Source organism: Pseudorca crassidens, chromosome 15 (genome assembly GCF_039906515.1).
Source record: "Pseudorca crassidens isolate mPseCra1 chromosome 15, mPseCra1.hap1, whole genome shotgun sequence".
NCBI classification, from domain to species: Eukaryota; Metazoa; Chordata; class Mammalia; order Artiodactyla; family Delphinidae; genus Pseudorca; species Pseudorca crassidens.
Window position 1 is genome coordinate 40,486,677 of NC_090310.1, and position 17,658 is coordinate 40,504,334.

At 47.0% G+C, this 17,658-nt stretch overlaps 1 protein-coding gene across 1 annotated transcript in view; it reads left to right on the forward strand.

The window, feature by feature from the left end:
- Positions 1–17,658, forward strand: part of DTD1 (D-aminoacyl-tRNA deacylase 1) — a 107,809-nt gene that overhangs the window by 8,564 nt on the left and 81,587 nt on the right. Inside the window, exon 4 of the mRNA XM_067707350.1 lies at positions 17,470–17,576. Within this exon, the coding sequence (XP_067563451.1) occupies positions 17,470–17,576 (107 nt within the window). The remainder of the gene's footprint in view (positions 1–17,469; positions 17,577–17,658) is intronic.

The window sequence follows — 17,658 nt, forward strand, 5'->3', positions numbered from 1 at the left end:
GGATTCTATGTGATCAGGACCCTCCCGCCTTAAATCAAATCCTGCTCTTTACTTGGGTCCTGGTAGAGCAGAATATATTCGCTTCTTCTGGGAGCATCGAAGTTTAGAACTCCATTGACACGTCCGATCGTGGATGTCCACTGGGGTCCTCTGTCCGTCGTGGCTTTGCTGCAAACAAGGTTCTTCCCAGAATTAGCCATTAAGTCAAGTGCTTTGAATAATAATTTTTCTTGGTTGAGACAAGGATTAATGCTGCCAGCATTGCCTTCTCTGCTTGATGTTTATAGAATCATCCCATTTCTGAGTAATCTCAGACATATTTGGGGATGCACTGAAGTCCTTTGAAGGATGAGCAGAAGGAATATCATGAAAGGCTTCCCTGGTGGTGCAATGGTTAAGAATCCACCTGCCAGTGCAGGGGACACGGATTCGAGCCCAGGTCCGGGAAGATCCCACATGCCGCAGAGCAACTAAGCCCATGTGCCACAACTACTGAGCCTGTGCTCTAGAGCCCACGTGCCGCAACTACTGAAGCCTGCATGCCTAGAGCCCGTGCTCTGCAACAAGAGAAGCCACCGCAATGAGAAGCCCGCACACCGCAACGGAGAGTAGCCCCCGCTCGCCGCAACTAGAGAAAGCCTGCGCGCAGCAACGAAGACCCAACACAGCCAAAAATAAATCAATTTATGTATAAAAAAAGGAATATCATGAAAGCACAGGTGAGGGCCCTTTCCATGGGAGAACAGTGATGGTCGTGAAGGAATGCTTGAGTGAAAACAAAACCACTTTCGTCTAAAGCCTTAAAGAGGAGCGTTTTATTATTCAGTGCTTTGTGTTCCTAAAAACACCTTTTACGTTTTGAAAAAAATCTGTATTCCATCCAGGTAATTATATGAAGTGCCTGAAGCAATGTACTGCAAACAGTATAATTTTATAATGGATCAGAATTTAAGCTCATGGGATATGATACCTCTGGTCATTTTGATGAAAAATCAACATGAATTATGCCACGGGTTTTCATCAGAATTTATTTTCTGCTCCTTTGGGCTTTCAGAGGCACTGCAGTGATTTCCCAGGGCCTCACTCACTCTTCGCCTTTTATCTCCTTTATGGTCTCTAGTGGAACCAAGTGCAGGGAGCGTGTTTTATGTGCTTGCTGTCTTTTGGTAAATTTTGAGATTCTGGCTTCCAGCTCCGGTACGGAAAGGCCTCTGTGACCTGGAGGGAAGATGGAACACAAACTGCTAAATACGTTTTCTTTCTTTTAGGATTTTCAGGACCTCTTTAGTGACTTTAAGACTTAAAGGAGTTTAATTCGAAAATTAAAACATTTAACCCTAACCCTAAAAAATTTTAAAAACTTTCCAGTTTTATTGAGGTATAATTGACCTCTAACACTCCATTAGTTTTAGTTGTACAACATGGTGATTTGATATACACATGTATTGTGAAATGATCACCACGATAAGTTAACAGCCATCACCTCACATGGGTTGACAGTTAAGGTAAGGATGCTGTACCTCACATCCCCAGAACTTAGTTATCTTCTAACTGGAAGTTTCTACCTTTTGACCACCTGCACCCTGCAACTTTGGCAACCACCAGTCTCTTCTCTGTATTTATGGGTTTGTTTTTTTTTAGGTTTTGTAATATAAGTAAAATCAGACAGTGTCTTTCTTTGTCTAACTTTTTTCACTCAGTGTAAAGCCCTCACGGTCCATCCGTGTTGTCACGAACGGCAGGATCTCCTCCTTTTGTGGCTGACTGGTATCCCACTGTGTGGCTAGACCACATCCTCTTTATCCTTTCATCACCAGTGGACATTTAGGTTGCTTCCATGTCTTGGCTGTTAGTTTAATTAGACATTAATTTTCACTCCCTTCCTCTTTAATGACTGAAACTTTATTTCAAATGTGTATTTAATTTGCTTCTCTTACTTGTTGTTAAGGGCTGGATGGAGGGTGTAAACTCTTCCTATTTCCCCTGCTGAAAGATTCAGACTTTTCTTTTTATCCTGAGTTATTTCAAGTCTTTAGACAGTGACAACAGTGAAAGGATTTTCTTTCTGCCTATACCTGTATCTTCTTTATTATTATTATTATTTTTGTGGTACGCGGGCCTCTCACTGTTGTGGCCTCTCCCGTTGCGGAGCACAGGCTCCGGACACGCAGGCTTAGCGGCATGGCTCACAGGCCCAGCCGCTCCACGGCATGTGGGATCTTCCCGGACCAGGGCACGAACCCGCGTCCCCTGCATCGGCAGGCGGACTCTCAACCACTGTGCCACCAGGGAAGCCCACCCCTAGCTATTCTTAATTGTTATTTTTCTATATGCATTTTAAAATCAGCTTGTCTAGTTCCAGAAAATAATCTGTTATTTTTATTTGATTTGCATTAAATTTATAAATTCATAATGCCTTTGTTTCATGATAATAATTACTCTTAGCATATTTCCTTACCTCCCTTAACTGTTTTTTGGGACAAACTGCAGCCCTGGCAGGACGCCAGCCCTCAGCCTACCCTGGGCCCGTGCAGCTGAATGTGGCTGGAGACAACATCCACATCAACTGGCCTCACGGTCATGACCTTGACCTGCAAGGTGGCTCAGCAATTGTGATACATCGGCCTGTTCATTCACTCGACTGTTCTCTCTCCTGAAAGCTCCATCCTCACCTTAGCTATTGACCTTACTTCCCATTTTCCTGAGAAAACGGAAGCACTCAGAAGAGAACTTCCAGAATTCCGTCTGCTCCACCTGCTGGCATCTGCACCAGGAACCAGCCTGCCTTCCTTCGAGGTGGCTGACCCCATGCTCTCACCTGTGCAGGGACTGAGCAGGGACATTCTTCTGCCCCCTCTTCTGTCTCTGAGTCGGTTTTGCTCCCCCATGCCCAGACCATCCCCACCAGCTTGCAGATCTGCTGTTGGTCCTCCCATCATGGAGACAGCCTGTCAGCCCCACCTCCAGCTCCTGCCCCAGTTCTCTGCTTCACTTGACTGCGTGGTCTGTGGAGGGCTGTCTGCCCCCATCCCACTCCAGTCCGCCTTTGCCCCTCTCACTGCTGTAGCTGCTCTTGGCAAGGCACCATGCCCTCCACTTGGCCAGGTTAGTTCTCATCCTCAGCTCAGCGGCCCATCAGCAGGTTTAGTCCTGTTGCTTCCTCCCTCCTCTGTGGGGCAGTAGTCCTTCACTGGGCGTTTAGGACTCCGCACTCTCCTGCTTTTCCTCCTGCTTCACTGATTGCCCCTTCTCAGTTCTTGGTTACTTCTTCCTACTTCCTCGGCTTTGTAACATTAGAGGGCTCTGGCCTTTGAACTTTTCTCATTTACACTGGGCCCTTGGGCATCTTGTCCAATGGCTTTTAAAAGCCATCTAGGGAATTCTCTGGTGTTCCAGGACTCCACACTTCCATTGCAGGGGGCACAGGTTCGATCTCTGGTCAGGGAACTAGGATCCTTCAAGCCGCATAAAAAATAAAATAAAATAAAAAAATAAAATAAAATAAAATAAAATAAAATAAAAAAATTAAATTCTTAAAAGCCATCCATGTGCTGGTGACTCCTGAATTTCTCTTCCAGCCTGGACCTCCCCAGCCTTTTTGTTGCTTTTCATTTTGCCATGCTGCACGGCTTGAGGGGGTCTTGGTTCCTAGGCTGGGGATTGGGCCTGAGCTCCTATACTGGGAGCATTGAGTCCAAACCTCTGGGCTAACAGAGAACCTCAGACCCCAGAGAATCTTAATCAGTGTGAGCTCTCTCAGAGGTCCTCATCTCGGCACCAAGACCTGGCTCTGCCCAACTGACTGCAAACACCACTGCTGGGTGCCTCAGGCCAAACAACCAACAACACAGGAACACAGCCCCACCCATCAAAAAAAATGAGATGACAAAAAATATGTTACAGATGAAGGAGCAAGGTAAAAACCTACAAGATCAAATAAATGAAGAGGAAATAGGCAATCTACCTGAAAAATCAGAGTAAGGATAGTAAACAAGATCCAAAATCTCGGAAATAGAATGGGGGCATGGATCGAGAAAATACAAGAAATGTTTAACAGGGACCTAGAAGAACTAAAGAACAAACAAATAGTGATGAACAACACAATAACTGAAATGAAAAATACACTAGAAGGAATCAATAGCAGAATAACTGAGGCAGAAGGACGAATAAGCTGGAAGATAGAATGGTGGAAATAACTACTGAGGAGCAGAATAAAGAAGAAGAATGAAAAGAAATGAGGACAGTCTCAGAGACCTCTGGGACAACATTAAACGCACCAACATTCAGATTATAGGGGTCCCAGAAGGAAAAGAGAAACAGAAAGGATCTGAGAAAATATTTGAAGAGATTACATTCAGAAACCTAACATGGGACAGGAAATAGTCACCCACAAGTCCAGGAAGCTCAGAGAGGCCCATATGGATAACCCCAAGGAGAAACATGCCGAGACACATATTAATCAAACTAACAAAAATTAAATTCAAAGAAAAAATATTAAAAGCAACAAAGGAGACAAGCCTCTTAGATAGCCTCATCCACCAGAGGGCAGACAGCAGAAGCAAGAAGAACTACAATCCTGCAACCTGTGGAACAAAAACCACATTCACAGAACGATAGACAAGATGAAAAGGCAGAGGGTCTATGTAGCAGATGAAGGAACAAGATAAAACCCCAGAAAAACAACTAAATGAAGTGGAGATAGGCAACCTTCCAGAAAAAGAATTCAGAATAATGAGAGTGAAGATGATCCTGAACCTTGGGAAAAGAATGGAGGCAAAGATCGAGAAGATGCAAGAAATGTTTAACAAAGACCTAGAAGAATTAAAGAACAAACAGATGAACAATACAATAACTGAAATGAAAACTACACTAGAAGGAATCCATAGCAGAATAACTGAGGCAGAAGAACGGATAAGTGACCTGGAAGACAGAATGATGGAACTCACTGCTGGGGAACAAATAAAGAAAAAAGAATGAAAAGGAATGAAGACAGCCTAAGAGACCTCTGGGACAACATTAAATGCAACAACATTCGCATTATAGGGGTCCCAGAAGGAGAAGAGAGAGAGAAAGGACGCAAGAAAATATTTGAAGAGATTATAGTCAAAAACTTCCCTAACACGGGAAAGGAAATAGCCACCCAAGTCCAGGAAGCGGAGCGAGTCCCATACAGGATAAAGCCAAGGAGAAACATGCCGAGACACATAGTAATCAAATTGGCAAAAATTAAAGACAAAGAAAACTTATTGAAAGCAGCAAGGGAAAAACGACAAATAACATACAAGGGAACTCCCATAAGGTTAACAGCTGATTTCTCAGCAGAAACTCTACAAGCCCGGAGGGAGTGGCATGATACACTGAAAGTGATGAAAGGGAAGAACCTACAACCAAGATTACTCTACCTGGCAAGGATCTCATTCAAATTCGATGGAGAAATCAAAAGCTTTACAGACAAGCAAAAGCTAAGAGAATTCAGCACCACCAAACCAGCTCTACAACAAATGCTAAAGGAACTTCTCTAAGTGGGAAACACAAGAGAAGAAAAGGACCTACAAAAACAAACCCAAAACAATTAAGAAAATGGTCATAGGAACACACATATCGATAATTAACTTAAACATGAATAGATTAAATGCTCCAACCAAAAGACACAGGCTTGCTGAGTGGATACAAAAACAAGACCCATATATATGCTGTCTACAAGAGACCCACTTCAGACCTAGGGACACATACAGACTGAAAGTGAGGGGATGGAAAAAGATATTCCATGCAAATGGAAATCAAAAGAAAGCTGGAGTAGCATACTCATATCAGACAAAATAGACTTTAAAATAAAGAATGTTACAAGAGACAAGGAGGGACACTACATAATGATCAAGGGATCAATCCAAGAGGAAGATATAACAATTATAAATATATATGCACCCAACACAGGAGCACCTCAATACATAAGGCAAGTGCTAACAGCTATAAAAGAGGAAATCGACAGTAATACAATAATAGTGGGGGACTTTAACACCTCACTTACACCAATGGACAGATCATCCAAAATGAAAATAAATAAGGAAACAGAAGCTTTAAATGACACAATAGACCAGGTGGATTTAATTGATATTTATAGGACATTCCATCCAAAAACAGCAGATTACACTTTCTTGTCAAGTGCTCACGGAACATTCTCCAGGATAGGTCACATCCTGGGTCACAAATCAAGCCTCAGTAAATTTAAGAAAATTGAAATCATATCAAGCATCTTTTCTGACCACAACGCTATGAGATTAGAAATGAATTACAGGGAAAAAACCGTAAAAAACACAAACACATGGAGGCTAAACAATACGTTACTGAATAACCAAGAGATCACTGAAGGAATCAAAGAGGAAATCAAAAAATACCTAGAGACAAATAACAATGAAAACACAATGATCCAAAACCTATGGGATGTAACAAAAGCAGTTCTAAGAGGGAAGTTTATAGATATACAAGCCTACCTCAAGAAACAAGAAAAATCTCAAACAATCTAACCTTACTCCTAAAGGAACTAGACAAAGAAGAACAAACAAAACCCAAGGTTAGCAGAAGGAAAAATCATAAAGATCAGAGAAGAAATAAATGAAATAGAAACAAAGAAAACAATAGCAAAGATCAATAAAACTAAAAGCTGGTTCTTTGAGAAGATAAACAAAATTGAAAAACCATTAGCCAGACTCATCAAGAAAAAGAGAGAGAGGACTCAAATCAATAAAATTAGAAATGAAAAAGGAGAAGTTAAAACAGACACCGTAGGGCTTCCCTGGTGGCACAGTGGTTGAGAGTCCGCCTGCCGATGCAGGGGACACGGGTTCGTGCCCCGGCCCGGGAAGATCCCACATGCCGTGGAGCGGCTGGGCCCATGAGCCATGGCCACTGAGCCTGCGCGTCCCGAGCCTGTGCCCCGCAATGGGAGAGGCCACAACAGTGAGAGGCCCGCGTACCGCAAAAAAAAAAAAAAAAAAAAAAAACAGACACCGTAGAAATACAAAGCATCCTAAGACACTACTACAAGCAACTGTATGCCACTAAAATGGACAACCTGGAAGAAATGGACAAATTCTTGGAAAGGTATAACCTTCCAAGACTGAACCAGGAATAAATAGAAAATATGAACAGACCACAAGTAATGAAATTGAAACTGATTAAAAATCTTCCAAGAAACAAAAGTCCAGGACCAGATGGCTTCACAGATGAATTCTATCAAACATTTAGAGAAGAGGTAACACCCATCCTTCTCAAACTCTTCCAAGAAATTGCAGAGGAAGGAACTCCCCCAAACTCATTCTATGAGGCCACCATCACCCTGATACCAAAACCAGACAAAGATACTACAAAAAAAGAAAGCTACAGACCAATATCACTGATGAATATAGACGCAAAAATCCACAACAAAATACTAGCAAACAGAATCCAACAACACATTAAAAGGATCATACACCATGATGAAGTGGGATTTAACCCAGGGATGCAAGGATTCTTCAATATACGCAAATCAATCAATGTGATACACCATACCAACAAACTGAAGAATATCATCTCAATAGATGCAGAAAAAGCTGTTGACAAAATTCAACACCCATTTATGATAAAAACTCTCCAGAAAGTGGGCATAGAGGGAACCTACCTCAACATAATAAAGGCCATATATGACAAACCCACAGCAGACATCATTCTCAATGGTGAAAAACTGAAAGCATTTCCTCTAAGATCAGGAACAGGACAAGGATGTCCACTCCTACCACTGTTATTCAACATAGTTTTGGAGATCCTAGCCACGGCAATCAGAGAAGAAAAAGAAATAAAAGGAATACAAATTGGAGAAGAAGAAATAAAACCGTCACTGTTTGCAGATGACACGATAGTATACATAGAGAAAAAATGCCACCAGAAAACTACTAGACCTAATCAGTGAATTTGGTAAAGTTTCAGGGTACAAAATTAATGCACAGAAATCTCTTGCATTCCTATACACTAATGATGAAAAATCTGAAAGAGAAATTAAGGAAACACTCCCATTTACCATTGCAACAAAAAGAATAAAATACCTAGGATAAACCTACCTAGGGAGACAAAAGACCTGTATGCAGAAAACTATAAGACTGATGAAAGAAATTAAAGATGATACCAACAGATGGAGAGATATACCATGTTTTTGGATTGGAAGAATCAATATTGTGAAAATGACTATACTACCCAAAGCAATCTAACAAATTCAATGCAATCCCTATCAAATTACCAGTGGCAGTTTTTACGGAACTAGAACAAAAAATCTTAAAATTTGTATGGAGACAGAAAAGATCCTGAATAGCCAAAGCGGTCTTGAGGGGAAAAAACGGAGCTGGAGGAATCAGACTCCCTGACTTCAGATTATACTACAAAGCTACAGTAATCAAGACAAAATGGTACTGGCACAAAAATAGAAACATAGATCAATGCAACAAGATAGAAAGCCCAGAGATAAACCCATGCACCTATGGTCAACTAATCTATGACAAAGGAGGCAAGGATATAGAATGGAGAAAAGACAGTCTCTTCAATAAGTGGTGCTGGGAAAACTGGACAGCTACATGTAAAAGAATGAAATTAGAACACTCTGTAACACCATACACAAAAATAAACTCAAAATGGATTCGAGACCTAAATGTTAAGACCGGACACTATAAAACTCTTAGAGGAAAACATAGGAAGAACACTCTTTGACATAAATCACAGCAAGATCTTTTTTGATCCGCCTCCTAGAGTAATGGAAATAAAAACAAAAATAAATAAATGGGACCTAATGAAACTTAAAAGCTTTTGCACAGCAAAGGAAACCATAAGGACGAAAAGACAACCCTCAGAATGGGAGAAAATATTTGCAATGAAGCAACTGACAAAGGATTCATCTTCAAAATATACAAACAGCTTGGGCAGCTCAATATCAAAAAAAACAACCAAATTGAGAAGACCTAAATAGACATTTCTTCAAAGAAGACATACCAATGGCCAAGAGGCACATGAAAAGATGCTCATCATCACTAATTATTAGAGAAATGCAGATCAAAACTGTAATGAGGTATCACCTCACACCAGTCAGAATGGGTGTCATCAGAAAATCTACAAACAATAATTTCTGGAGAGGGTGTGGAGAAAAGGGAACCCTCCTACACTTTTGGTGGGAATGTAAATTGATACAGCTGCTATGGAGAACAGTATGGAGGTTCATTACAAAACTAAAAATAGAACTACCATATGACCCAGCAGTCCCACTACTGGGCATACACCCTGAGAAAACCATAATTCAAAAAGACACATGTACCCCAGTGTTCTTTGCAGCCCTATTTACAATAGCCAGGACATGGAAGCAACCTAAATGTCCATCAACAGAGGAATGGATAAAGATGTGGTGGTACATGTAATTGAGTTGGCCAAAAAGTTCATTCAGGTTTTTCTGTAAGATGTTATCAAGCCTGAACGAACTTTTTGGCCAACCCAGTACAATGGAGTATTAGCCATAAAAAGGAACGAAATTGGGTCATTTGTAGAGATGTGGATAGACCTAGAGACTCATACAGAGTGAAGTTAGTCAGAAAGAGAAAAACAAATATATTAACACATATATGTGGAATCTAGAAAAATGGTACGGATGAACCTATTTATAGGGCAGGAATAGAGACGCAGACATAGAGAATGGAGATGTGGACACAGAGGGGGAAGGGGAGGGTGGGACGAATTGGGAGATTAGGTTTGACGTAAACACACTACCATGTGTAAAATAGCTAGTGGGAACCTGCTGCATAGCACAGGGAACTCAGCTCGGTGCTCTGTGATGACCTAGATGGGTGGGATTGGGGGTGGGGGGTGGGAGGGAGGTCCAAGAGGGAGGGGATATATGTATACATATAGCTGATTCACTTCATTGTACAGCAGAAACTAACACAACATTGTAAAGCAATTATACTCCAATTTAAAACAATAGTGTATTTCCTCCAGCTTCTGTTGATAATATTTGACACGGCCACAGTACACTTAATAAGACCAGGAAATTAACTTTGCTGAAGCACTGTCAAATGAACTACAGACCTTGTTTGAATTCTGCCAGTGTTCCCACTGGCATCGTTTTCCTGGTCCCAGGATCCAGTCCAGAACCCACGTTGCACTTGGTTGTTGCGTCTCTTCCTTAGTCTCTTCCAGGGGGTGACAGTTCCTGGGTCCTTCCTTGTCTTTTGTGGCCACTTTTGAAGGGTGGCTTGTTTGGTCGGTTTGTCTGTCCGTGTCCCGCAGCATGTGTTTGCCTGAAGTCTTCTCGACGTTAGGTTCAGGTTGTACGTTTTGGCAGGAACACCACGGAGGTGATCTTGTACATTAGATCCTGGGTACCTGCTGTCGATCAGTCTGCTTATTTGGCAGATTTCTCTCTGGTCAAGTTATTCTTTTCCTCTTTGTGTAAATATCCTGTGTGGAGATACTGTGAGACTGTGCCAATATCCTGATATCCAACACACCCCGCCCACTGATTTTATCTTCATCCCTGGTCTTTGCTGCAGCAGTTATCACTGAGGTGTTTGCCCAGTCGGTCCATCTTTTTAAGTGTCAGCTCTGCTGCCTGGGAGGCGGGGAAGGTCATCAGGGTGCCTTCATTACCCGACTGTGAAAAAAGCAGGTCACCACATAGTCTTTCTCCAGTTCAAAGGAGCGAGCTTCCCTTGCTAGCCAAGTGTTTCAGTTTTAAAGGAAGGGGAGTTGATTTTTTTCCAGTGTCTTTTTCTCTAAGTTTTAACCTGGTGAATGCCCTTCCTAATTAGGAGCTGTGCCGACTCACCCTTCACTGGTCACTGCACCGTGTTCCTCTGGTGTGTGTGCCTGTGAGAAACTGCCCACACGTCCCTGTACAGTTTTTTGCCTCTGTATTCAAAGGCGAAAGTGGGCTATGCTTTTTTTTTTTTTTGTATATCCAGTTTTTATATTAGGGTAATACTAGCCTTGCAGGATAAATTGGAAGGCTTTTCATCGTTTTCCGTTGGTCTGGACCAACTTAATCAACAGGAAGTATCTGTTTTTTTGTTTGTTTGTTTTTTTCCGGTACGCGGGCCTCTCACTGTTGTGGCCTCTCCCGTTGCGGAGCACAGGCTCCGGACGTGCAGGCTCAGTGGCCATGGCTTATGGGCCCAGCCGCTCCGCGACATGTGGGATCTTCCCGGACCAGGGCACGAACCCGTGTCCCCCGCATCGGCAGGCGGACTCTCAACCACTGCGCCACCAGGGAAGCCCCAGAAGTATCTGTTTTAATAGATCTTGTCGGACCAGCCCTTTGGGTGGCCTTCCTTGGTCACGGCCCTGGTCAGGATTCCCAGGACCCTTGAGCCCCTGTAGGCAGTTTGCCTGTGTCTCCTATCCGTCTGGAGTTTCAAATGCATCAGGAGGAAGCGTACAGATTTTTTTGCGGGGTGATTTAGAATGATCTCTGCATCTAGAATCATACCCTTTTCTCATTGTGGTTTGTTAGATGTATTTTCCCCCTTTGCTCTCTATCAGAGTTTTTAATATTTTTTCAGAAAGCTAGCTCTTAATTTATCAAGTCTGGTTATATTTTTTTGTTTGATATTTTATTATTTTCCCTTAATCTTTACTTTCGAAATTCTGCGTACCTTTTGTGTGTGTCGTTTATTTGGCTTCTTTTCCTGGGTCCGTATTTCACGTACTTTCAGTCTTCTTTCCTAACAGGCGCATTTAAGGCCCCTAACTTCACTTTTGCTTGGCTCCTCTTTCCCCCATCAGCAGCTCCCGCGGGCCTGACCTTTGACATGCACACAGAATCCAGCAGCTACACACGGCGTCTGCGGCCCCCGGCCCGGCCGCCGCCTCTCCTCCCACCCAAATTGTCGCGACAGCTCCCTAGCGGGTCTTCCGCCTCCACAGCAGCCCGAGTGAGTCACTTCCCCACGGATGCTGATCCTCAGGTTAGAACAAGCTTTCAGGCTTGGGAAACGTTTTGGGATTCCCTCTGTCTTCTCAACAACAGATACAAGAACCATTACATATATAGGTGTCCATGGGGGTGGGGGGCTTGCTGGCCACTTGAGCCCTGGGGCTCTAGCCCAGGAGGTGGCGGGAGCTGATGGCAGGTGGTCCGGAGCAGAGGCTCCCTCTGGACGAGGGTCAGAGTTTACAGGCTCAGTCCTTTGAATCCATCTTTAAACACTGAGGCTGCTCCTACTGTGTGTCTTTTGTCCCCAGAGCCCCTGAATTGGGTCAGAACCTTGCTGTGAAGCCCCTCCAGGGCCACTCTGCTCCCAAGGTGAAAGACTTCTTCCCTGGTCTGTGTCCTAAACCCTGTCCAGCCTTGGCCCGGCCCAGCACACGAGAGGTTCTGCAGTGAGGTGAAGTGACGGTATTAATATATTCCAATAATAAATACATGAGAAACTCAGAATAAAAAGCCAACGACATGGAGAGGACCTGAGCTTAACTATAAGCCCTCGCCCATTATCACAGTCCCAGGGAAAAGTTACAGATCAGGTTTAAGTTCTGTGTCATATTCAAGTCTAAAGGAGTTAAAGTCTGAAATCAGACCCCGTGGCCGGACGAGCTCAGAAGCTGCCCTCCCTGGTTTCTCACTCAGCTGCTCTCGGTGGAGGGGAGTCTGCCTGGTGGAATAGGTTCTTTCAGAGCCCAGGCCTGGCTCTGTCACACACAGGTCCACTTGGGCCCCTCAGGGCCTCAGACACTGCATCGTTCTCTCGCGCCTCAGTGAGGAGACCGGGCAGCCTTGGACACAGGTATCCCAGGCAGCAGGACACCGAGGACACCGGCAGAGCCCGGGGAAGTCTGAGCAAAGCTGGTGGTCAGGGATGACCTTGCCTTGAGCCTCCCTGTCGTGCAGGATGGGCGACTTCAGAGCTTCAGCTAGGGCGAGAATTTAACCTCCCAGCAAGGGGTTAATTTTGGTCCTAGGCATTTACCATCCTAATGTCCGTTTGCACAGAAGCTGCCCCTGTTCTTAGGTCTGCGGTTTGGAATTGGGGACTCCCCTTTGGGGACAGGTGCCCTCACTTTCCTGTGAGGGGGCACTTTCCATCCTGGGCCACAGGGCCTGTCGCCCAGTGTCTCTTACTCTGGAGTCCTGGTCCCCGGATGCCTGCTGCATAGAGCGGGTGTCTCCCTCCAAGGCCTGAACCACCGTAGAGCCAAGCAGAGACCGGCAGTTGGGAGGGACTTGGGCCCAGGGAGAAGCCTCAAGATTCCGGTCAGGGTTGCTGTTCTGCGGCCTCTGTGACCCTGAATGTGGCATGGAGTCAGGTGGTGGTTCTGATGTGCCCACCTGCGCCTGGCCCTCATGCTCTGAGAAATCCAAAGGGCCTGGAATGCACCCTGTTTCTGACAACTGAGTATTTCCCCAGCCAAGGTACTTAGGAGATGCCGTTCCTTGAGCCCTGGTCTCTGCTCTCCACGCCCCCTCGAGCTAGATCCTTACCCCAGTGGTGGTGCCCCCCTGGGCTGGGCTGAGCTCTCTGGGGAGCTGGGGGCCAGGAAGCAATCGGACTCTGTAGAACGGACAGAGCTGCCCTAGCGCCATGCGTCCCCCAGGGCCACACTCCCACGGGGACCAAACTCCTCCAGCCCCATGGCCCTAGCCTCACCACCTGCTTATTTTGAGCCCCCGATTCCACACGTTTGCTTGATTTCTTGGTCCCCAGCCTGTCACTCGATGTTGAGGTCCCCATCAGTAACCCCTCTCCCCTGCGTGCCCAGGCTCAGAACAGGTTGAAAGAACAGAGAGGAAGCCTGGGCGGTGAGGATGCATCCTGACAGCAGAGGGAGCTGCCTTTGGTGGAGAGCTTAGATGGGCGGGCCTGAGGCTCAGTGTCTGGTGCGAGTGTCCAGGACCATCTGCGGAGGTGGGCCGAGCCCCAGCTGGGTCCCAGCTGCGCAGGGCCAGCCCTGGAGAACAGAGAACACTTGTGTGCAGGGTCTTCTGCTCTCCCCAGTTTTCTTCAAAAGCATCTTCTTCAGTTTCGTTTTCTGCTATTCCCCCCCCCGCCCCCCACCTTTTGTTCATATACTCCCCCCCGCCCCCAGCCCCTTGGCCCATATACCACATGGACAGTGGTAGGAGTGATAGCAGTGATAGGGACCAGGTTTCCTGCATGCTGACTGCTGGGCTCTGGGCCTGGTGCCCTGCCTGTACTAACTCACGTGCACCCTCCTTGTGGTGACCGGCCTGCTGTAATCCTGCAACAGACTGGGGCACAGAGAGGCAGGGCAGGGCTTCTCGTTGGGTGGTGGCAGGCAGTCAGCCTTTGCAGGTAAATGGGGCGCTCTGGTTTGGGGCTGGTAGAGCCCTTGGACCCTGCAGGGTTGGCCCCAGTGGGGAGTCTTCCTGCTGGAAACATGTGGGACTTATATTTAAGAGTGACTTGGTTATGTCATCACTGGAGCCTAGATGTAGTTTTGTAGATATGTTTCTGTCTTTTAAGATTATTTAAAACAATGTTTTTATTTTCCCTGGCCAATGTAATTTTTCTTGGGGGCTTTCCTCTTTGATGTGGACTGGAAAAGAATGTTACCATTTTAAGATCTCTCAAAACATGTCTTTGGATTTGTTGTCCGTACAAATGGAAATTCAGATAATAGTTCTGTTCTTAACTGAAGAAAAACAGGAAAAGAAAATAAATTTCTTGCTACTTGGAATGATAAACACGGTGAAGCATATGCCGTATATCCTGACAACAGAAATTCAAGGTCGGAAATAATTCCTTTCCTCCTGAGTCTACCTTCAGCTTCCCCGAGGAGTGCAGGAGCTGAAATCTGCTCCTAATTGTAGCCTGCAATTAAACACATGATTTCATCCCAGCTGATGTCTTTTTAGCTCTTCTGACATGCATAACACGAAAGCCCTGTAGATTTGAGCGGCCACTTTAATCTGCTGGGAGGTCACAGCAAGTCACTGTTATCTGAGCACGACTGGCTGCCCAGTGGGAACTAGATTCTTCTTGCCTCTAAAAAGGGCACACAGCTCGTCTTCTCTCGGTTTCCAGGGCTACTGTCTGTGCCTGTTCTGCTGAGACCCTCTGTGAGGTCAAGGGTCATCGGAGCGAGTGCCAGCAGGTGGGGCGGAGTCGAGCTGGTGGGAGTCCCTTGCTGCTGCAGCGGGTCTGGTATCCAGAGCCCCGGAGCCGAGCTGCTCTGAGGAGGGAGCTGGAGGGGCTCCTGGTTCAGGCCCGTCCTGGGCTGCTCTTCTCCTCGGCCTGTCCCCCAGAGATTGGCCTGTCCTCCGGAGGTCGGCCTGTCTCCTTGGAGGTCGGCCTGTCTGCCCAGGGGTCAGCCATCTCCCCGGAGGCCAGCCTATCTCCCCAGGGGTCAGCCTGTCTCCCAGGGGTCGGCCTGTCCCCCCAGGGGTTGGCCTGTCCCCCAGGGGTTGGCCTGTCTCCCCAGAGGTCGGCTCTCTCCCCGGAGGTGAGCCTGTCCTCCAGAGGTCGTCCACCCCATGAAGCGAGGGCTCCCTGCCCAGGGGAGCGTGGGGAGCACCAGAATGAAACAGGTTTCCCTCCTCCAGGTCCTGAGAGCCCATCCTTGCTGCGGTGCATGGTGACCCCCAGGGCCGGCATGCAGGCGTGGTCCCCGAGTGTGATGCTGAGAGCAGACCCTGATCCTGCACAGGCACGTGCCGGCCGCGGCCCTGAGTGCTTCTGTGCTCGGCCTCCTTGAACTTTCACCATGACCCAGGGCTTCTCATTGGTCTCCCTGTGGTGCAGGTGGGATGCCGAGGCCTCGGAGCTGGTTGGGGGCTGTGTCCAAGTCTTGTTGCCCTTCACATCCTGAAGCCGGTGGAGCCTCCTCCAGGGAGCCCCTCTGATTCCCTCCTCATCCCCTAAGGGGGGACTCTGACCTCCAGGGTCGGGATTCCTCAGGGTTGAATGGTGCCGCATCATCACCACCCTGCACCCACCTGTCGCCTGTGAGACCCTGGGCATGAGTGCCGGGCTGTCCGCGCCCCTGAGCTGAGCAGGGTCTTCTGGTCTCCAGCAGTGAGCCTGGCACTTCATTGCTGTGAGTTAATCTTCAGCGGGGCATGGATCTCGCCCTCCCTCTACTCCTTCATGGTGGGAGGTAGCAGAAGGGCTCACACTGTCTTTACGCTGTGGACCCGGCACCTTCTCCCTGCTGGGTTGATCAGGAACGGTGTGCAGTCACTCGAGCAGGTGTCCGCATGTGTCATCGGCTGCGTTTGGACCCAGTGCACATCAGAAGTTCTCGGGTGGATGGAGGCAGCGTTCGGATGATTGCGCGGCACCAGCTCTCAGAGCGTGTGCTGGGCTTTCTTTACAGATGTCGTTTGTGAAGAACGTCGTTCAGCATTCGGGGGTTGATTAGATACTGTTTGATTGATTGGACACAGTTGGCGTGGGTTTGGGTTAGAAGGTTCGGAATAGGACATGGAGAGGCGCTCATTTCTGGGGCGGTCCGTGGCCACTTTGAGGATGCACCCCGGGAAGCAGGATGGCTCTGCAGCCTCGCTGGGGTGTCCCCTCTGTTCTCTGGCCTGTGGGACCTTCTGTAGGTTGACCTGCCTTTTGGCCTCTCGGTGAGGGACCCCCCTCCGCGTCTCACACAGAGGGGCCCGCCGGCCGCTCACAGGGCCGTGTAGGAGGTTGTTCTGGGGGAGCCTCCTAAGCTCTTTGCCTACTGTGTTTGCTTTGTTTAAAAACGTTCGTTAGGAAACATGCAGAGAACAGACACCGGGGGCTCACTGGCCAGGCAGTCTCGTGCTTCACGTGTCTCTCAACTGCCCTGCCCCCCCGCCCGTGTGGAGGTCGCTACCGCCCTGCCTTTGTTGTTCGTCTTCCTGCCGTGTTTCTTCATGCATCTCTCTCCACAAGTGATAGAATTTGTTTTGGTGTTTGAACATACCATCTAAATGGTGTTGCACTGACGTGTCCTCGCCACTGTTTAAAGATCCCATTGTGGGTTTGAGATTTGCTGCGTTGACAGGTGTGGCCGCTGAATGGTATTCTGTGGGAGAATTCAGGCAGAGATTCTGCACTGGTTCCCCTCCAGGACAGTCACGCTGGGTCCACTTTCTCTCTTATAAACACGGCCAGAGTGAACACCCTTGGCTGTCTCCTTTTGGATAAGAGATTCTAGAGCAGACGCCCCAAAGTGGAATTCCAGGTTTGTAGGGTTTGTTCAGCTTGAACTTGACCTCCACAGTGGTTGTACACTTTACCTTCTCAGTGTCTCACAGGCCTGTTAACCCACGTGTTCCCTGACCCTGCCCTCTTGCCAGGTCTGCAGAGCCTGCGGAGGCCCTCTGCCATGTGGTTTTGTGTTTTCCTTACTCGGGGGCGCAGAGGGGGGAGTTGGGCGGTCCTGCTCCCGGGTTTCTGATTACACTGATCGAGGTTAGCTTTAATCTGAGGTCTCCAACTCTTGTGACCGTTGGAATTGCTCTTACAGACGGCAAGTTCGGTGCCTACATGCAAGTTCACATTCAGAACGATGGGCCTGTGACCATTGAACTGGAATCTCCGGCTCCTGGTGCTGCTACCTCCGACCCAAAGCAGGTAAGCCCAGAGTCAAGGGTCGGGTCTGTCTCCTGGGAGCCACTAACATCTTTTGACCCTGATTTATTTCCTGGAGCACTTC